Source organism: Sorex fumeus, unplaced genomic scaffold (assembly GCF_029834395.1).
Source record: "Sorex fumeus unplaced genomic scaffold, SorFum_2.1 ptg000131l, whole genome shotgun sequence".
Classification (NCBI taxonomy): domain Eukaryota; kingdom Metazoa; phylum Chordata; class Mammalia; order Eulipotyphla; family Soricidae; genus Sorex; species Sorex fumeus.
In genome coordinates, this window is record NW_026606188.1 from 38347008 (window position 1) to 38370366 (window position 23359).

The 23359-nt window shown below is 36.3% G+C and overlaps 1 protein-coding gene across 2 annotated transcripts in view; it reads right to left on the reverse strand.

Annotated features, from left to right (window-relative positions):
• VAV3 (vav guanine nucleotide exchange factor 3) overlaps window positions 1-23359 on the reverse strand; it is a 397225-nt gene that overhangs the window by 43497 nt on the left and 330369 nt on the right. For both annotated transcript variants that reach the window (XM_056139015.1, XM_056139014.1), the window contains exons 20-21: window positions 23145-23281; window positions 862-927 (exon numbers count right to left, since the gene is read on the reverse strand). In XM_056139015.1, the coding sequence (XP_055994990.1) occupies window positions 862-927; window positions 23145-23281 (203 nt within the window). The remainder of the gene's footprint in view (window positions 1-861; window positions 928-23144; window positions 23282-23359) is intronic.

The window sequence follows — 23359 nt, forward strand, 5'->3', positions numbered from 1 at the left end:
ATTCTAAAATCAAGGATGGAAGAAACTCACTTTTATAACAAAAAGAGACCCATTTTAGAAATCTAACGAGGGTTGAAATACAGAAAAAAAAAAAACAGATTAAGAAGGCTTTTCTTTTTCTCCCTGAATCATGGGCTTCATTACATTAAAGGAATTTTATTTACTTAGACTCAAAAACTTTAAAATTTTGTAGAAAATAAGCACCCTAAGCTCCAGACTATGGTGAGACTGTCACCCTAATCAAATTTATAAATCTTATAAAACACCATAGTACATTCCTAATATTATATGAGTAAACACTCATTCATTTTCCTTATAGGCACCTAATGTGTTTGATGTTTTGAGAAATTTTCATTATGATATTAAACAAGAATGACAACCCAAAGCATAGAAAAATGTATTTAGAAATTTGATTGAAGAGTCTGTGGACGTGCATGCTATCTGGCATGCTGGTGAACACTCTAGCTGAAGTATAATATTTCTCTGTAACCCAAAGTGACTAAGAATAGATTAGACTCAACAATTCTCACCTGCATGGGGGAGATGTACACTTTAACTGTAACATCTAAACTGTAGATTTAGTTAATTCCTTCTAAAACTTCACAGAAAATTAAATTAAATTTTTAAAATTTGACTAAGCTAAATTTGCCTCTTAACATTTCCAAAACGTTTTTACAATGAGAATCATAATTACTTTTGGAATTTAAATAATGGCCATCATTCAAACTTGAAATAATATGGCCTCTCCAGGAAGTATTAGTAAAATTAATGAGCTTTCTGGTCACTATCACTTGAACATTCTTGTACAATTAATTGCAGTCTTTGAAGCAAAAAAATAATAAATATAAAACTCATACTTACACATGGGCAAGGCTTGACAGCATCACTTGGGAAAAATCCAACCTCTCCAGATGCTAAGTTTCTACCCTAAATTAGAAAAAGAAATGGCAGTGTTGGAAATAAATTGACAACAAATGATAATTTTATAAGATTATATACAGTGTTGTTACTCAGGAGCTTTAGAATTACTAATATGTTGCATATAGTTCTAAGCAGTAAGATAAGCAGAAAGGTTTTAAAAACTATTTTACTTTATTGGAAGTTCCAGATCATGGTTACATAATAAGAACTCTATCTTCCAATCCAACATTCAATTTTGTAAATTTTAAAATTCTCAGTCCATTTCAGAGGTAATTTGCACATGCTATCTTTCAATCTGATATTAACACAAGCAGAGAATATTGGTTTTGTCCAGGGTCTTAACTAATCAGGAATTCCATTTAATGGTTACTATTGATGTCTTGAATGAAACACAAGAGGACTCTACACTAAAATAATGAAACATTTCAGAGCATGTGGAAATGGAAAAGAAAGCCTGAAGCAAAATCTCAGATGGGTTTTAGATTTAGGACAAAGAAGACAGATTTAGATTTAGAATAAAGAAGAAAGATTTAGGGTAAGGTTTATACGACAAAACCACACTATAACTGAAAGAGTCACTGTCACTGTCACTGTCCTCCTGTTGTTCATCGATATGCTCAAGTGGGCCCAGTAACATCTCCATTGTGAGACTTGTTGTTACTGTGTTTGGCATATCAAATACGTCACGGATAGCTTGCCAGGCTTTGCCGCACGGGTGAGGTACTCTTGGTAGCTTGCCGTGCTATCCGAGAGGGGCAAAGGTATCGAACTTGGGTCGACTGGGTCGGTCACGTAAGAGACAAACACCCTACCCACTGTGCTCTCGCTCCAGCCTAACTGAAAGAAATTAAAATAATATGGAAAAAATAAGAAAAAAAACGAACAAAGATTATTATTCTTGGAGACATTCGGTCAAATCTTTTTCTAAACAACTCTCAGGAGTTGGAGAGAGGATTCTCAGCAGGAGGCCCAGGTTGGATCCATGGCACAACACGGTCGGTCCCCTGAGCATTGGTAGGCAGGACCCCTTAGCATTGTCAGGGCTGACCCCTAAAGTAAAAAATATATATCATTACTAAAACCTACAACTATTCCCCTTCATTTTTCAATAAGACAAACTACGCTAAAAACATATATTGAGAGCATAGTTTGACAGTCAAAACATGTAAGTGGTGTAACAATACCACTTTTTTTTGAAATTGAGCTTTGAAATTTGCTACTTAACAATTTTATGTTTCTCAGAAATTCAGATGAGTAAATAGCACCCACTCAGATATGATTGAGTGTAACATATGCTATCATTTCTGATGAAGAAAGGTCACCCAAAAAATGAGCAGAAAAACATCTCCCTCTTGAAGCAGTATCTCCTTTTATCTAAAGGGTTTGTTATCAATAAATTGATAAATAGAAATAAATCTATAAATAGAAAAAACGGGGAGTGGGGGGGTTCCAGAATTATTTTTTAATGCTAAGGAAAAAAAGAACAGAGAGAAAGGGGAAGATGTGGAGACTTCTAGAAGAAAAATTGATGCAAATGAACCAGAAAGGAGGCAAGCATCAGATACAGAGGAAAAAAGAAAAGGGAAGTAGCGATAGATCCAGAGAACAATTATCGTTATTTGGAAAGTTTTTGTAGTGTAGTTGTATATCAAGTGAAAAGTAAGTAATTAAGTGAAATTAATTTACTCAACAATAAAAATTTGGCCAAATACTGAGGAAATGTAAAAATTTATGTTTATGTTTCCTCCCATATAAAGTGAAAAAATGTACATACTTAATTATAATACAATATGGAAAGGGCTAGAGAGAAAATACTGGAAATTCAAAAGATAGAATATTCAGGATTTTCCTATAAGCTATGTGGAAGAGGAGAGAGATAAACATAAAAATTACAGATTTTAAATAAATGAAGATAGACTTTAAGATAGCACAAAGGTAAGGAGTTTGCCTTGCAAGCAGCCAGCCTGGCAGAGCCGGGTTCGATTCCTCAGCCCCTCTCGGAGAGCCCAGCAAGCTACCGAGAATATCTCGCACACACGGCAAAACCTGGTAAGCTACCCATGACGTATTCAATATAACAAACACAGTAACAAGAAGTCTCACAATGGAGACGTTACTGGCCCCGCTCGAGCAAAATCGATGAACAATGGGAGGACAGTGACAGTGATAGACTTTAAAAGTCTGATAAGAAATTATAGCAAGACAAAGACACAGGAGTAAAAAAAACTACGACGTAAAATAGAAATGCAAAATAGTTCATTTTTCAATTGGAAGCTAACTTCCAACAAAGAGTGGCTAACTTTTATTGAACGCATATTGTGTGCTTGACTCTGCTCTGTTTTTCATTTAGTCGTTACAACAATCTTTTGCAGTAGAGCCAGTAACTATCTGATTTGTAGAAGAAAATGAAGCATAGACAAGGTAAATGATTTATCCATGATCACAGAGCTCAAAAATGACAGAACCAGAATTCAAATTCAGATGTTTTACCTTCAGAGCTCTATATTGCTTCTTCACACACATATGTGACTCAGAAAGGACATAGAAATAAAGTGAAATGACAGCAAAGAACCAGTTTGACACCTAAATTTATCTTTGGTGATAGGGTTTCAATCAAGGTGCTACTTACTCTAGAGTTAAACTGACAACCGTGGAAACTGCCTTACAGATGGTCATGACTTAGCAGGTGAGAATATTAGACAACTGTACCATGGAAAGAAGAGAGGATCTGGGTGATGGGAACATAGGCTGGACATTGAGTTAATTTGACTATGCTGAGTTTGCCTATTGGAGAAGAAAAGGCTATAGGATTTTAGAGATTAGGGCAAAAGTCTTTGAAATAAAGATAATTATATAATCCATTCAAACAGATAGTGCAACTTTAGGTGACAATCATTTACTTGTATATTTTTAAAAGCAATTCATAAATTCATTATTTATATTTTGAAATGAAAATATACAGATAAATAAGTTAGTGGAAAATTATAGATATATCTGAATATACTTATAAGTATGTTTATGTTTATAATGGATTATTAAGTGAATACAAAAGCTAAGGTCTATATTTAAAATATTGACCTCACGTGTATGCACCAGAACACATGACACAAAATGGCGAGGCTTAGGAATTTATAGATCATTTTAGGATGCAACAGTAATGCCATTAAAGTAAGGCTATGCAGATGGCAGCATTTAGAGAGAAATTAATGATTAGAGCAAAACTGTTATAGAAGAAAACGTAGAAAGATGAAGACAGAAAAAAGAATTTATGATAATTAATGCAGTTAGGAGGTAGTAAGGAACCACACAATACGATGCAATCAGAAGACCAGAAAGTAGTAATAGCACAGAAACTACAAAGACTGTTTTATTCAACTGCATCAAGTGCATTATGACGTTTTATTTTAAGCCTGGCACTGAGATATAAGTAAATAACGATATTTGGAAACTACACAGCTAGAAAGACCTTTTAAAATGGCTGCAGTGCTACCTCCTTAATCAAATATAAGGTGGTACAGGTGGGAACCTTACACTGATGTAGCCTCAGAAGGGAACGGATAGGGTAATTTTTTTCAGAAGAGAAAACTAAGAAGTCTGGAAGTACATTAAAGGAAATAAGTCTATTTTACAGGAGATAGGCCTGGGAACACTTCATAATGGCCTTTCAAAATTATATTTGAAGATGTATCAAATTATAGCTATCATAAGAATGGTGAACTGCCAATTTCCATTCTTCATTGGAAGAACAACAAATGGTCTTAATCTATGGGATGCAGAATTTTGGGGAAATCGCTGATAGTTTTGTGAGAGCGCTCATTGGCCAGTGTAATAGTACCTATTTCCTCAGGACAAAACTGATGTGGGCCCTCTTATGCAGACTAATACTTTATTCCTCTGAAATCAACTTGCTCATCACCTCCACTGTCATCTCTTCTATAAAACCCCCTTCACTCTGCAACTACTGAGTTAATACTAGCCTGTTCTCCCACTGCACCTTCACATACTTGTAGTAAATATGCCACAGGCAATTATTACTTTACAGTCTTCTTACTGGACCATCAGTCCTTTGAGCTAAGGAACAATATGTCAATCATTTTTAATAATATAATGTTATAAAAATTGAGATTGTAATTTTGTTCTTCCTTCACACATTTCAAGAGCACTAATCAGGAGTCTCTTAGAAGGGAAAATTCTACTCGACAAATGCCAAGGTCATCTTAAATGTTGTTTGCTGTAACGAAATCTCTCAGCGGTACAGGTAATATTCTGTAAACGGTCAATCACACCCCTTAGATGACAGAGAAGAGAGGTAATCTAACATTTTAACAGATGAATAAAATAACATTCCCTCACTATTTCCTACAAGATGTCAGTTTTAGCTCTGGGGGATAATGTGTGCTCTATTCAAAGACTTCTCCGTATTAATGAATAGACTTCCTAAAACATTTGGAAGATTCAAAAACCAAAGAAATGTGTGGGAGGGGTGTCGTTAGTTTCTGGTGGATGTGTGTGGGATGTACATTGATAATTCATTAATATGAATGGGTGGAGCAGTTGTCTGGAACTGCAGATTATAGCTGTGAAATAAATCATTTTCAAAGTGAATGATTTGGTGCATTTTATGTGATGACCTAGCTAGGAGGTTTCTGTTAACCTGGATAAGAGACACCAAGCTGAATTTCCTTCTTTACATTTTTGCGTGGGAATTTTATTCTGGGTCAGATAATCACCCTGTCATTTCTTTTATGCCCATTACAAGTGCCAGATATATGGAATCTTCTCTAAGTTATCCTCTGATCTGATATTTGTTCTTGTAAGTCCTTTAACATCTTCAAGGTTAACCTGAAAACATTCCTCTTTCACGGTTATGTGTCATCTGATGTACTGTCGGGCAACATCTTTATATGCCTTTATTCTTTGGGACATTCTCTATACTATGTGATGGAACTTATGTAAATATAAAAGTATAGGTTAGGTCATGATTGTGAAAATAATTTCTCTGCCAAGGACCTGAGAATACAGGCTATGGATAGTATGTATTAAATACATATATTCACTTTTATAATTTTAATACAAGTATAATTAATGTTAAATTAAAATAAAACAATGCCTTTTCCCTGGGAAACAAATTTCTTCCTCAAACTAAATAATATGCAACATTTTCTGAAATTCCCAAACATCGCAAATACAAATAGAAATGCTTACTTAGACATATTTATTCCTCACTGACCTTAGGTTTTAATTATTTTATTCAATAACAGCATACCTGAATCTTAATCGGTTAAAATTACCTTAATTTATCTGAAAGAAACAATATTCACAATCTTCCTAAATAAAATATTAATTTTAATTAACTAAACAAAATATTAATATGCTAGATGGCAGAGCTAAACCTGAATTTTTAAGCCCATGGACAAGGGTGAATTAAAATGACAAAGAATGTCCTCCAAAAATCTTAATCATAAATTACTATGTTCCTAACTTTGTAAAAGGAAAAAGAGAGCGAGAATTGCTTTAAGAAAAATAGTGTCTTTTCCCTGTGGCTCATTTATCCCCTTAATACCACCTGGATTGGAGCTTTAATGCACTCCTAGAATAGCACTGAACAATTTGAAACAGATGTGAAAAGCTGAATGTAAAAAGGACAGATTAATGGTTATTTATGAAAAATTGGAAATTCTCCCAAGTTACAATGCTCTAAACACTTTCAACATATGCACGAAGGTGCTGTGGAGATTACTTAGCAATTTGTCACATGCAGGTAATGGCCAGAGCAACTGTCACCCTGCCCAGTCCCTCTCCCACTGTCAGAAATATGCAGGCTGGGGGAAGGACGGAGACAGAGAGGGTGGTCATGAATTATGGAAATATAAGTCAAATTATCAATTGGTTTACTGACAGTATGGAGAGATGGACGGATGCGTGAAGGGATAAGAAGTAAAGAAGGAAGCAAGAATGAACATTACTGAGAGGAAGCAATACTTTGGAATTATTCTCACAGGCTTTGTGAGGACATGCCACGGGACCAAAGGACTGGGAAAGGAAAGAAGAGGAGAACAAGGACCCTGTCTGAAGCTGGCCTTCGGTAACGAGAAAGCTGTGATCTTAGCTGTAACCATTCTGTACCAACTGATACCAGTTAAGACAGGGATCAGTGTTAGGTCTTGGAAAAAATACAGTAAAGCAGCTTCAGCCAGCAGGGATGTGTCATTAGAAGATCTGATTCTATCTCGGGCCTGCTTTAAAGAATGTAGGCGATTTCCAGTGGTAAATCAAGGATGATAACAAGGTATCCCTCTAATCCAGATGGCAGAATGACAATGGTAAAAAAATACTTTGTAAATACGGAAAATACTGATTTTATATACTTAGCATCATATTGCTTTTCATTTATTCCCAGGTGTTATTTTTTTACTTCTAAATTTCGAATTTGTAATTGTCTTATTTATGTGCTATCAAAATAGAACAAACATCAAGTGCTAGGCGTAATTCTACTTACATTTAGTTGAAGTCACAATTAACAGACTTATGTAACTGCCACCTGAACAGGAAATACCACATTCCAGATAGTTCCTTTCTTTCTCTCAAATATCCTAATACCTTCTCATATGCACACATATTCATTTATCATTAGTTACCTCTTACATAATGAGTAAAAGATATTTTCTACCAGCAAATGCCACAGAAATTTGCCAAGCATAATTTCATACAGTTATGCTGATGATTTCTATGGTAAGTTCTAAAATATTCAGATGTACACACAAAAGAATATCATAAGGCCATGTGCTTTTCAAATTTGTCAAAAAGAATAGGAACATTCAGTATATAAGCAGTAAACACTCTTGAGATTTCCCAAAAGACTATGAAGTTCATATTCATGGCATATTTCACTTGACTTAAGTAGCTCTCAAAGGCTGAGTTCTGAGTAATTCTTTTATAAAAATCCTTGGATTTTGTTCTAGGGACTTTGAAATAAAATTATCATTAATTTTATGGTTAATAACGATGACAAGTCATCAAAAACCCAGAATAAATATCTCAATATTATATCTGATAATTTTTTTGAATGCACACAAAATTTGTTTGTGTTTACTATATCTCTAAAATTTTGGCAGACAGAAGTGTCGAAAGCTGAAAAAATTAAAAGTTGTGAAATGTACACTAAGCAGAAAACCACTAAAAACCATAAGCTGTATTTCTACACTTATTAGATGTGAGAAGACTATAACAGCAGGATGAGAGCTTTCAGAATATTGTCTTGTTATTCAACACATGTATTCTGTGAGCCTCCTAGATTGCACTAGCAAAGAAACTAACTTTCTAGTCATGAGTATTTTAAGGTCTTTTTTCAAAGTCATTCTAAGATCATTTATTTGATGCACTACTGAGTCATATGCTGATGATTGTTATTATTATTTTTCTTGGGGGTGGGGGACATGGAGCTAAACCTGAACTGCACTCAAGGATCACTTCTGCCAGGATTCAAGGGACAATATGGGTTGCCAGGGATAGAAAACATGAGTTAGTAATATGAAAGCAGAGACTTTCCCTAGTTTATTTTTTGTTTTGTTGGTTTCTTTCATTTTCTTTTTGTTGCTGTTCTTTATTTGCTTGGGGACCATGCCCAGCTATGCTTAGGGCTTACTCCTGGCTCTGCGCTCAGTGATCGATCACTCCTGGTGGGATCAGGGGACCACCTCTGGTGCCATGGATCAAACTCAGATTGGCGACATGCAAGGCAGGCACTCTACCCACTGTACTACTGTTTTGTGCCCTGTTTTTGTTTTTAATGAAGTGAATAAGGGAATGAGCAAGCAAAAACCAACCTGCATGCAGATAAGCTAAATTCCATGTCCTTATTCAACATTTTCGGGAAAGAAAAACATGGTTACCATATATTGGAAAAAAAAAAACACTATCTGGGGAGACAGAAAGCCTCATAAATAAACTGGATTTAAGAAGGTAGAAAATACAGGAATTTTTTTTTCTAATTCTGATAAACTATTACTGCATGGTAATAGTTTCCTATCCTTGGTGATAATGATAACAATAAAGAAAATATTCTGAGTAATAGCACCATACTCATTCATGTCATGGGAGCATAAGGCATTCTAAGAGACAGTTAATTTTCTGCTAAGCACAGAATTAATGCTTTAATGAAAAGCTTACTGACTTCATAATATGCATAAAAAACTACATTAGATACTAGGAGTTTAGAAATGAATGTGTGTACACTATATTGCTCATTCAGAGAATCTTTAATTCATTTTTGCTACTTTCACAGAATTTCAGATTATAAAAAACCCCAATTTTTGGATTATTAAAAAAAAACTTGTGAGATAATGATTTGGTATGAAAAGAGAGTCAGGAGCCTGCAGTTTTAGTCCTGGCCTTCTGATGGTGAGTCATTTAAACTTGGTTGGCTTGAACGGTTTCATCTGTAAAATAATAGCAGTTGGCCCAAAGCTTTGTTGGTAGGAACATTTTACTTCAACTTCCTACATGCCTACTTTATTATTATAGGTCAAGAAATATTTGATCTATAAATTATGAATGAAGCATATCAACATTCAGTTAATTTAATCTGGCTGCACTTCTTACAAACAAGAAAGACATTTCTGGTTCTTAATTATTTTGATTTTAACTCAATGTGAAGTTCTCTACTTTCTCGAGTACAAAGGATTGACTTGTTATGAATTACATTCATTCACTCCAGAAATTCTGATTACCGTAAATAATTAATGTTCAATATATGGTATAAATTGATAAATTGTTTGGCTAAAAGTCTTAAGGGCATTTTTACATGCTTGATGCTGAAACCATCTGGGGTGTCAAGTGAATCATCATCTCAGATGCACTATAGACTGATGGCATAAAGAAGGTATTCTGCAATCAACACAACCTTTCAGTAATCAAGGTAGAATGTGGTTTATATCATCAAATAGCAAAAAAAAAAAAAGAAAGAAATACTCAAACTTTTACTATTGCTGCATTCAACAGGCAAATAAATACTTCACTGTCTAAACGTCCATGTAGATGACTTTTCCCTCATCTAGACACATTCTGATATACATATTGCCCTGTACCAAACATCAGGAAAGCAGAGTCAAAACCATCGACCACAAACGCCAGTCTAGGGAGTTAATGATTAGGCCCTCACCTACTTTGTCAGTAGGTTTGCCAACTGCCATAAAACTGTCTGCATACTTGGAAACATTTCTGTGAACTCAGTTTATGATCTATTCAATCAAAGCCAGTTGGCAATCATCCAGGGAAAACGTTTCTTACAGGCCTTTATGATGGCCTGTTATCTTCCAGAATCATCTCTCCCAAGCCTCCCTTGTTCTATTATAGTCAAACTCTGCCTTTTTTCTCTCTTCCTGTAATTAGGGACCTGAATTAACTCAATATTTTGAGGCAAACATCTGCCAAAATAAAGGTCTTATGAAGACCAAATACACTCATACTGAATAAATCACTACTATTTTACAAAGCTTTATATATGCATATCTATAATTTCAATTCTGTCTTGGCCTCACCTGGCTTTACAGAAGGGATAGGCAAATGGATAAGCAAATACAATGTGAACCAAAAAATACGTTGAAACAATGTCCTGCATTGGGGTGCCTTAAAAAGTTATCTCTGCCATGAATTAAAGGAGAAAACAAGGTTAGGACTTCACAAAGAAATGCAGGGATTTTGGGACTCAAAATTTGGAGAAAATATTATTTAGCAGAGATATTTACTCTCTGGTATATAATGAGCACAAAACCTAGGCATGAGTCTTGGTGTCAGGGATCAGCAAAGGAGATTTTATATTGTAATATGTTTGTGGAGTTTTTTTTCTGCCTCTGACTATGATGCAGTCTGGACACTTAAATTTTAGATTAGCAGAAAAAAATGGTTTTTAAAAAGTGCTACTGTATTTAATATTCTTGGGTAGTCTAGAAGTTAGAGAAGTCCAAGGGCAGAGAAAAAGAATCCTTTGAGGTGCCTTCACTACTGTACATGCAGGCAGAAGTGTCTGAGGAAAGACCTACTTAATTAGGAAGATGATGTGGCCTCTATGGGCTCTCCACTGTGCTGTTCTCACAAGTCCTGGGCTTCTGGATCAGGTCCCATGTTATAGGACAGATTGCTTAAGGCTCTTCTACAAAAGACCAGTATTTTCCACATCCGCGGTCATGAGTCAGTAAGCCATTATTGGGTCAGTTTCTTTTCTATAAACTGGTCTTTTTTTTTTTATTCCTTATCATGACCCTTCAATTTTCTTGAGGTATTTTAGGCCTCCCATATGGAGTCTACTCCTCATGAAAGGGCTCAAGATTTTACCCTATTGTTACCAACTATTGCCTTCTGAACTTCTCATTTGTGCTTTTATGTCTAATAGAAAAATACAAAGTTCAATATCTTGATTAAAGACATTTCAAGAACTGGATACAGGAGTTCAGAAAATAGTCTTCTCTGAACCTGTATGTTTTAGTGGGACTTTTTACATTAAATATGACAGAGGTTATGTAAAAATTTTTTAGAACCAAAATGAGAATCATTTCCCAACTCTGGGAAAATAGAGTTTATTTTAAAACTCAAGACTATTATATCACCATTATATAAAATCATTATATGCTATTTTTCCCTTCTCATTTTTAAAGTTTAGTTCCTATCATTTTTAATGAGTCTCTTACATTAACAGTGAAATTCCCATTTTATAGAAGTAACATTTGAGGATGAAAGGTTAAAAGGGTATAAGACTATTCTAATGTGTTGGAGAATTAGTAAGGGGTAATGGTGGTGCTTGCTTGGCAGCTGACCAACCATGATTCTAGCCCCCATACCACACCTAGTCCTTCAAGCACTGCCAGGAGTTATTTCTGAGCACAGAACCAGGAGTAAGCCGGAAGCACTGCTGAGTGGGATGCCAAACCCTCTCAAATAAATAAATGAATAAACAAATGAATTCAATAAATGAGTAAATACTCCGAGAGAAGTCTACACCAGACAAGATGACTGACTATTTTAATGGCCATTCAAAATAACACTATAAATTTAATTTTAAAATACTAATAACCTTGACAAATTGTAACACATATAAATAACATTAGATTTACTCATTTTATACCTGTAAACTAATGCCTATTCTATTCTAGGCACTTGAGGTAAAGAAGCAGGGAAAAGGATGAGTAGAATATGAGGATAAAGAATGATGAGTGATGATTGAAGCCTTTTTTAGTACCCTGAAAGTTAACCCAGATTAGAGACATGATAAAGATAAAATTTAGAAAGAGATTGTGGGGAGAGGAAAAGTCAGGCAACCCTTCCCCCCAATCTTGGGGTCAAGAGACAGTACAGCAGGTAAGGGCTCATGTTGCATGTGGCTGATTTGGGTTCGATCCACAGCACCTCATATGGTCTCCTGTGCCCTTCAGGAGTGATCCCTGAACCCAGATTCAGAAGTAATCTCGACCACTGCCGGGTGTGTAACCTCACCATAACCCCACTTGCTATATATATATATTTGAGAAAACATGTCTCCTATGAAACAAGGTGATAAAAAAACCAGCCCAATTGAAGTTTGTATTTTTTCTCCTGGGAAAACAATGAATGAAATGTGGGCTAGGGAGCACTGTAGCACTGTCCTCCCATTATTCATCGATTTGCTCGAGTGGGCACCAGTAACGTCTACATTGTGAGACTTGTTGTTACTGACTTTGGCATATTGAGTACACCACGAGGAGCTTGCCAGGCTCTGCCATGAGGGCGGGATACTCTCAGTAGCTTGCCCCAAGAGGGACAGAGGAATCCAACCCGGGTCAGCCTTATGCAAGGCAAACACCCTACCCACTATGCTATCACTCAGGCCCATGGGCTAGGAGAAGAGCTCCAGAAAGAGGGAATACATGCTGGCCAACACAGGACAGGGAGATCTGGTCACAATACAGCCACACAGCCTCCCCCCATCCCCTGCATTGTTGGGTGTAGCCCTGTAGTTATCAGCACCACAGGGAAGCCTCTGCAAATAAAGAAGAACAAAAACAATAAAAAACATATCTATCAAGAAAAATAAACAGATTATTTTTTTGAATGCCAAATTCATGTGGGAAGTAAGATCATTTGAAGAGATAAGGGGGTAGTTTGCTTCACAAAAGACCACAGTAGCTGGTAGCTGAGTGCTAATTTGGGAGGAGAGAGACCAGTCTATATCCTGTGGCCTGGGGCCAAGCCCAGGGTCACCTCCCCCCATACTCTTTGTCTGGACTCAGTGTGAGTGGAAATGAGGAGTCCCTTCTCCTGACACTAGCTCAGCAGATTTTTCTGACTTTTGACTGGATATTGAAGCAGAGGTAAACAAGGTATAACAAGCAAACTACATTGCAAAAAGAAAAAAATGTGTCCCCTCCCCCAAGAAAACAATTAAACTGCCTTTACAAATGTGTTTTAATTAAGGGATGTTACATATTATAAATGTCTACCATAGACAAAGGTAAGATGGTCTAACATATTTGAGAGTCTAGTTTAAACTTGTAAATGCCATCCTGTAGATGGATGATAAGTGTGCCCCTTTAAAAACACAGTTCTCATTTACCCTCTTTATGGAGATTTCTGTGAATTAATCAAAATGTGTGTAAAAATATTTTCACTCCTTAGAATAAAGATCATGTAGATGCATGATTTGTAAGTGTGAAGTATCACAACTATTTTCTAGGTTATTTAACTTTCATTGTGGATAAAAATATATATTTTTGGCACACTGATTACAGTTCTCCAGCTTATAATTGCCTTTTGGTTCCAATTAGCTTACAAAATTCCCCCTGTGGAACATTTGGGTATTCATAAATGACAATGGAGCAAATAAAACCCCATGATATAGGACACAGGATTCTCATTGTTCAGGAGCTTTATTCCAAGGAGGAAAAAGAAAGGCAAATAAAATACGTAAAGTTCTCTATTGGAACAGAAACCAAAGATGGCATGGCAAAACTTTGCACTTGCCTGTCTCTCAGGCCCTTTTTCCCTTTATGATGTTTAATTTTTCAATTTTTCTGGGGGAAATAATGCCTTAAACTCATGATGAACATTCTCTTTCATCATGAAGACTGATCCTAGTTACTAAAGCATTATCATCACATATTGCAACAATGACTTAAGAGCCATAGGACTGTTTTGTATGTCAGTGCACTCACTAACAACTCTGCCTTACACCTGCATTCAGAAAAGCACACTAAATGGTCAATTTCCGATTTTTATACTCATTTAACTCGAAGACAGTTTTAGAGAATTTTCAAGGAAAGAGAAAGAAAAAAAAAGACACAACAAAAAAGAAAAGAAAAAGCTGCCAAGATGAATACCTTCAATGCAAAGGCTGAACAGACAACAATTTTTTACAGCTCAATTGGAAACTTATTGTTTGAAAGAATAAAAATGCAGATAGCCCACTTGCTTCAATAGCATTAGAAATTACTGTTGTTATAATAATAATACAGACTAGACTAATAGTTATTCAAAGAAAGTGCCTGATAGAAAGTAGAAGATGATTTGTATTCTTAGGACATAAAGCATGTGGAAAACAAGACAGAATACTATAAAATTTGACTTTCAAAAGTAATGAGTGAAGTGAATCACTTGAAAAAACAGATAAAACATTAAGTCTAGAAAGCATAATTCCTTGAAAATTTTCAAATATGCCAAAGTAACTAACTAGTAGAAAAAGGTATTCTTGAAATTCAAATGCAAGTCACTATAACAGCTCAATAACCATTCTAGATTTTTATTCACAGGTTAAACTTTAGATATTGTTGAGGAAATACGATTCATAGAAAACACAATAAAAAAACCTCAGAATGAAAACCATCTATATCATCTACCTTGAGCTTTGATAATTTCTCTGATTAGTGTTTTTCAACATTTTGACCCTTGCAGATTATCACCAGGCTGAGGACAGATGATAATAATCTAAGCAGCCCTTAGATTATTAAGGCTAGACACTAGTTTTCTTTCATGGCCATCCCTTAGTCAGATCTGCACGATACTAGTATTTGAATGGATGGATGGATGGATGGATGGATGGATGGATGGATGGATGGACGGACGGATAAATTAGTAGAACCCACTGTTGAATGGACAATGCATAATTGACATTACATATATTGCACTGTAGCACTGTCCTTCTGTTGTTCATCGATTTGCTCGAGCAGGCAGTGAGACAGTGCCGTCCAGTGAGCCTGCAAACACACAACCTTCTGCATGCTAAGATTTTACCCAGGGATGCCAGCTGTAAAATCTTAGCAAGCTGAAAGTTGTGTGTTCACGTGCTCTCTAGACAACTCTGTCTCACCGCCCACATTCGGTGATCTTGAGCAGCTGTGTGTGGCCTGGATCAGGATGGCTGTTTGCCAAGGGCAGATGAAGGAAGAAATGAGGGCCAGGATGGTAGGTATCAATTGTAGTTTGTACTGATCCTCTTCACTCCTGTCTCTCCTCTGCCTTCTTTTCTCCTGGGCCCCAATCTAGAATCCCTTCTCCTTCTGGCTCTGACTCTGGATCTCTGGAGCCCAAGCTCTCTCACTTCTGACTCTCCTCTCTCTGAGCTTACATTCTTAGTTTATATAGCAATCACAATCACGTAGGGTGGTGACACAAAGGTGGGTTGAACATTAACAAATCAACAAAGAGAGAGGTAAGACCACTCCTCCAGGAGATTAACTCAAGGATAAAATCTCATCTAGAGAGATTACTCCAGATTACTAGGAGATCCGCTCAAGGGTGGGATCCTAACAAGGGTGTATTCTTTCCTCAGCTAGTAATCTATTTAAATAGTTGTAGTAAACCTACTTCTAATATTTCTAGCAGTTATTCTGTGTGAGCACAGTAAGAGATAAAAACATCTCACTATACATTCCGCAGTCCTCAGGTCAGGTTAGTCTTCCTAGCCCCAGCAGGGTCCTAGTCTCGTCATTACTTACTTTTGGATCATGACAGCATTTATCTATGATCATGCCCTCAACTTATAGTTGAGTATTGTTGCGCTTTGGCCTGACCCATTTCAATGCCAGGGTAGCTCACAGCTTTCCCTGGGTCCATTCAGTCTCTCGTCCGGACCCTGCTTTTGGGGTGCTAGAAACTAAGGGCAACTGAGTCAAGAAAGCAGATGCCCAGGAGTAAATATTTGGAGTCAATCAACTCCCAAGTTACAAAGCACAATATTAACTGTCTTCCTGTGTCCATACTGAAAGGACATTGTCTACAATAAAAGTTCAGTGTCCTTAGGTGTGACGTGATATATCTAAGCAACCTGAGGAAGGACAAAACAGTGTTATCCTACAGACAGTGACAGTGATGTTGTCATTCAAGGGTTCTTCTCTTACAATTCTGGGAATTTCCAAGTTATTATACCATAATACCAGAAAAGTTTCATGCTACCAAGGTACTGAAAGGAAATGACTAATGTCTTTCAGACTGTCTAAATAGAATAAAAGGCAATGCACATTAGTATAAAGATGAGGTGGGGCTGGAGAAAAAGTACAGGAGTTAATGCACTTGCCTTGCCTATGGCCAAATCTGGTTCAATTCCCAGCACCTTATATGGTACCACTAGGAGTGATCCCCAAGAAAAGAACCAGGAGTAAGTATTTCTGAATGTGGTTCACCTGCCCCCTACCCCTCACATAAATAACCAAAAAGAGAACACTGAAGCTTCCCCTTGTACCTCCATGGAGCTTGTAAGTTGTCACTTCATCTTAATGAATGGAGACTCAGCTTAAAAGCCAACAACTCCTTCTGAATGCAGGGAATAGATGAGGACACAGGATAAACCATGGCCTCCAAGAAAGGGAAGAACTGCGAACACAGGGAGTCACAGCATACCAGAGCAAAGACCCAGAAACATCTGTAAGATCTGGTGACAGTGCCAAGGTTCAGTGACAGAGAGCATGCCTTGCATGTATGAAGCCTTGAGCTCAATTTCCAACACTGCTAATCAAACATGCAGGTCACAAGTAAACAAAAATTCCTTAATTCTACACTGATCTACCAGATAAAAGCATATTCAAAATAACAGCAACAATGTGTTTAATTATATATTCTTATATCTCTATCATATATGGGCTGGAGCAATAGCATAGTAGGTAGGGCTTTTGCCTTGCACACGGCCAACCTGGGTTCGATTCCTCTGTCCCTCTTGGAGAGGCCGGCAAGCTACCCAGAGTATCCTGCCTTCACAGCAAAGCCTGGCAAGCTCCCCATAATGTATTCAATATGCCAAACACAGTAACAACAAGTCTCACAATGGAGACGTTACTGGTGCCTGCTAGAGCAAATCGATGAACAACGGGAGGACAGTGCTACAGTGCAATAGTGCTATTTATGCATGCTTTCATGTAAATGAAAAGAGCAACAAAATAATAATACAAGGCACAGGAGAGTGCATACTCCAATAACTTGGATTCTATTATACATTATATTATCATGAAATAGAAAGAGTAATGTAAAATCAGATTTGGATTAACTATAAATGCATAATACAAACTATAGGGCAACTACTAAGAATGTGAAAGAATAAAAATAATTAAAATGCTAAAATATAAAATGGAATCACATGTAATGTTTTATTAAAATGCAAAAGGTAGGAAGAGGGTGAAAAAACAGAAATAATGGCTAAGGGCTATACATAAAAACATATCCACAAATATGATAATTTTATCCAATAATTTCAAGAATACTTTGCAAATAATCTAAAGGTACCAATTAAAATTGATGAGTTGATCTAAAACAATCAGCTACATGTTATCTATGAACAAAGCCTTTAATTACAAAGACACATATATATTAAAAATAAATGAGTGGGGAAAACTATACCATGTCAAACACTAACCAAAAGAGTTGATATATTAACTTTAGTCAGTATAATTTTAAGTTAACAAAAGTACCAGATTATAAAGGCACTACATAATTATAAATGGGTCAATTGTTCAAGAAGATATAACAACATTAAAAGTATATTTCACAACAATCATTCCAAAACCTTGAATACCTGGGAATAAATTTTTAAAAGGATGTGAAATACTTTGCACTGGAGACTGTAAGTCACTATTAAAAGACACAGAAGATAGGAGAAATTGGACTAGTAGATTCAGAACTGTTAAAACAACTATCCTACATAAAGTATTACATAAATACAACGTAATTTCTACCAATGTACCAATTATATTCTTCAAGGAAATAGAACAAACATTACTGAAACTTTCATGAAGCCACAAAGATCCCAAATAGCAAAACAATCCCTAGACAAACAAAGAAATATGGAGGCATCTCACTACTTGACTTTAAATTATATTTCAAGCTATGGTAACCAAAAGTATTATGCGAAATCAGAATAAACACAGATCAATAGAGCAGAACTGAAAGCCCACGTTCGAGAATGATGGCATTCTATTTCTTTTAAGGGTAAGTCACTGAATCTATGATCACTGTTGTTTGTATCAGATTTGGGCTTGTCCAATTTTTTGTCTTATTATGACATCTCATTCCTACTTTGACAAACTTGCAGGCTATCGAATGTAGCCTGCCCACACAGCAGAGTCTGGCAAACTCCCCGTGGCGTACCAAATATGCCAAATACCAGTAACAATGATGGGTCTCATTCTCCTAAAGAGCCTAGAATATAATCTCAGGGCTAGGATGAAGGAGATGTTACTGGGGCCTGCTCGAGGCAATCGACGAATAACAGGATGATTTGTGATTTGTGATTTTGTGATTTGAATATTCTCAATTTATTACTAATAGTTCTGGGTTTGTTATTATGACTTGAAAGTTCTTCCTTATACTGGGTTTTATAAATATTGCCTATTTTACATTACTAATTTTGTTAGTAAAGCTTATTTAAAATGCAGAGTCCAGAATTAAATGACAGATTAAGACAGAGGAAATAAGGGAAAGGACATTTTCTTTAACAAATGGTTTTGAGAAAATTGGATAACCACATAAAAAACAATGAAAAATGGTCATTATATCAAAGCATCCACAACGTTAAAATGGATTATAGACTTGAATGTTATACTTGAGACCATGAAATACACACTGGAGTAAACATAGGTAAAAATCACTCCATGATATTGGATTCTATGATGTTTTTCAGAGATAAAAATCCATAACAAGGGAAACTGAAGCAAAAATAAGAAATATAATTATATCAAATTAAGAAATTCTGAGGGCAGCGAGATAGCACAGTGGGGAAGGTGCTTGGCTTGCACAGGGTCGACCCAGGTTCAATGCCTGACACTGACAGGTGTGATCCTTAAGCACAGAGCCGAGAGTAACCCCTAAGCAAGGCCAGGTGCAGCCTAAGAACTGAGAAACAAACAAGCTAAATTCTGAGAAATAAAAGAAAGTATCATTTAAACAAAGAGACATTTTAGTGAATGGGAGGAAATGTTTGCATGTAATATGTCTGAAGAAGGGATATTATCCAAGATTATAAGGAAATGACAAAACTCAACAACAACAAAGCATAAAAAAGTGAGAAAGAGCAAATCAGACACTGATCAATGAAGACATATCAGTGGCAAACAGGTACATGAAAAAATTTCTCTCATGTAAATTAGGGAAACGCAATTAAAATTAATGGTGAGATGACTCACACCTGTGAGAATAGCCTTTATTAAAAGGGTCAGAAATATGGCTGGAGAGATAGTTCAGAGGTTATGGTACATTTACTTCATGAAGTCAAATAAAAACCATCCTGTGAACTATGACCACAGAACAGAGGTTATCAAAGAAAGAAGAAAAAGTGGAATTGCAGGGTGTATCAATAAACTGTGATGGGGGAATATGAGCACTTTGGAGGTTAATATGGTGTGGTAACATATATTTAGGAGAGATATGAAATTATACTCCTAAAATATATATTTTATAAACCAACGTTACTTTAAAAAAAGATGGGGAAAATGGATCCTATACCTAAATATAAAATTCAAAAGTATATCTGTCACTGTCTTCCCATTGTTCATCGATTTGCTTGAGCGGGCCCAGTAACATTGTGAGACTTATTACTGTGTTTGGCATATCAAATATGTTGTTTGTGCGGTAGGTAGCACGTCAGTCTCAAAAGTATGGCAGGAGAAGAAAATCTATATGACCTTGGGTATGGTGAGATATTTTTAGATACAACACCAAATACTGCCCATCAAAATATAGCATACTGGCATTCATTAAAATTAAAAAATGTTTTTGGAAGCTACATGATACCAGAAATATAAAATATCCGGAGAGTTTACTATGAAAAGTTTTGTCTCCAAGATAGATAGTCTCAAAAAATTCAATGAATTCTGAAGTCATATAAGGCAACCAGAACTGAATGGGAAGAGAAAACCCAAACAGATCAATTACTAGTAAGAAAATCAAGTCAATTAAAAAAAAAATCTCTCCCAAATCAAAACCCCAAATCAATGGGATTTCTGATTTCCTCTAAAACTATAATGAGACCAATCCTTCTCAACCTCTTACAGAAAATCAAATAACAGAAATTCTTCAATGTAATGTCTTTGAAGCCAATATTACCTTAAGACCAACAGCAAAACAATGAAACAAAACACAGTGAGTTCATTCTCCTCAATATCACTATTGTTGGAGAAATGCAAATTTAACTCGTAATTAGCTCTCATTTCACACGGGATGTAATGGTGATCTTCAAAAAGGCGAAAGACAAGATGGCGGGTGGATGTTGAGAAAAGTGAACCCTGCACACTATTGGGAGTATAAACTGGTACAGCCACTATGGAAAACACCTGAAAGACCTTCAAAAAGTCAAAAGTAGCCAGATGATACAGCATTTTCACTTTGGGGACTATAGCCTAAGAGGGAGAGCAGTAATGTGCATATACATACTTTATTTTTATATTATCATATTTAATATATGTTATGTTTATTATAATTATATTTATATTATAATATATCATATTGATATATCACAAATATATATGATATCACGGTCACGGTCACCCTGTCGTTCATCAATTTGCTTGAGTGGGCCCAGTAACATTGTGAGACTTGTTACTGTGTTTGGCATATCAAATACATCACGGGGAGCTTGCCAGGCTTTGCTGTGCGGGCGAGATACTCTCAGTAGCTTGCTGGGCTCTCCGAAAGGGGCAGAGGAATCGAACTCGGGTCGGCCATGTTGGCTGCGTGCAAGGCAAACGCCCTACCTGCTGTGCTATTGCTTCAGCCCATATATGATATATCATATATAATAATAAATTGTAATATAAAATGAATATACACTATATGGCCCTCCCATTGATCATCGATTTGCTCGAGCGGGCCCAGTAACGTCTCCATTGGAGACTTTGTTGTTACTGTGTTTGGCATATCAAATACGTCACGGGGAGTTTGCCAGGCTCTGCCATGCGGGCAAGATACACTATATACACATTTATATTATAAATTATATATGTTTTATATGTATCTTAGGTAAAAATATATAACATATATACATATCCATATATAGATATATATACATTATCTGTTGGAATTTGTAGAAAAAATGTTATTAGACCACATACAAGAGTTTAAGAAATTTGGAGAATGAAAAATCATTTTTTAAAAATCAACTGTATTTCTATATACAACAATAAACAAAGTAAAACCCTTTAAAATACCAATTATAATAGAATTAAAAAGAAATATGTGACAATATATAATAGAGAAATATGTGACAATATGAAATAAAGATGACAAAAGATGTACATATCCTTCAGACTCCTCATTTGGCCACCCTCCAGAACTCACAGATGCTTCTCCCAAAAGGGAGCATAAAATGAGGCCCCCATAACCATGCCACTGGACTCCGTGCCAGGCTGTTTTCACTTAGGGCACCCCAGAAGGGAGCGGGTGAGGGACCCAACCCCACAGCCAACTTCCACTACCCAAATGCTGCCCCGCTCCAGGCCACTTTCCACACACTCAAACCGAGGCTCACATATGAGTGAACATATTCCTAGGTCACACTGCCATTTCCGCGGCACATCTTAAGACACTCCCTACCCATTTTCCATAATTACCACACCATATTTGATGGGGTTCCAACAGTAGGCAACAAATCATAGAGGGAATTATAGATATATGCCTCTCAGAAGCCTGGCAAGCTACCTAGAGTATCCGACCCGCACGGCAGAGCTGGGCAAGTTACCTGTGGCATATTCAATATGTCAAAAACAGTAACAATAATGGGTCTCTTTCCCCTGACCCTAAAAGAGCCTCCAATATAGCAGCATTGGGAAAGACGAGTAAGGAGAGGCTGCTAAAATCTCAGGGCTGGGACAAATTTTAATCAAACCAAATAGTTATTATTTACATGTGGTGCAGTGGGTCTCTGACTTCTCCTTACTCCTAATAAAATTTTGCCTAAGCTAATAGTTTTGTTTATCCCATGCCCCATTCCCTAAAAGCACAACAGATTTTTAATAATATCTTCTAGTGGTGAATGTACATAGTATGTGCTGATGAACACCTGAAATAGATAATTCTCTAATGCACTCTTAGATGTTTTAAAAAGTATTTCTATAAAACAAGACCATCTCTTTAACTTTCTTGGGAAATATTTCTAACATACACAGGAAAGTAAGAAAGTATTTATAATGAATTCCAACGTTCTGCCATTCAGCTTTTCAAAGTCCTAAGCCTATACCATATTTACCTCCACTTTGCATAGCCTTTAACTCAAATACGAATTTACTGGATGAGAGAGATTCAATCACCAGCAAACATGAACAGGTTTCCTTATTTTTCACATTTCATATATTTTAGGAACAATTCCCGGAGCATCTCTGAGACTTTCAGGTGGTACTATGGCAAGGCACAAATAAAATGTAGGCGACTGGGCTGCCATCAAACTAATTACACAGTTCCCCTGAAATGATCTGTTAATACATTGATGCCATGCAAATTAGGTCATACCCACAGGTCTTAGATTTGGAAAACGTTCTGTGACAAAGTATGAATTTTAATAAGTATGATAATCAACGTTTACAGTCCTCATACTATTTTTCTTTAGTATTCCAATGCTTATTGCCACTTTGACATTGAGAAATATAGGGGAGGTTAGTCATTTCCCCAGATCAGATACACTTTCAAAAGCAGAAAGCATGCCACCAGTTTCTAGAAACAAAAATTTTCTTTTTTAAGTGGTTATATACATCTGTAAAGTCTAAAAACATTGATTTAGATCACACCTGCCAAAACAAACTGTGCGCATCTCCTCGGAGAAGTTCAACTGTGTCTCCCGCCTGGATGTGTAAGGGGGGTCCTTCATGAAGAGCTGGGGGTGGTGTTCCGGAGTAGTTTCTAATAGCCTGCATCTTTGGTAACCCTAAAAACAAACAGCACACCTTTTAGAGTTGTATGAAGTCCAAACATACTTTAGAAAAAGAACACATTTCATTAGCAT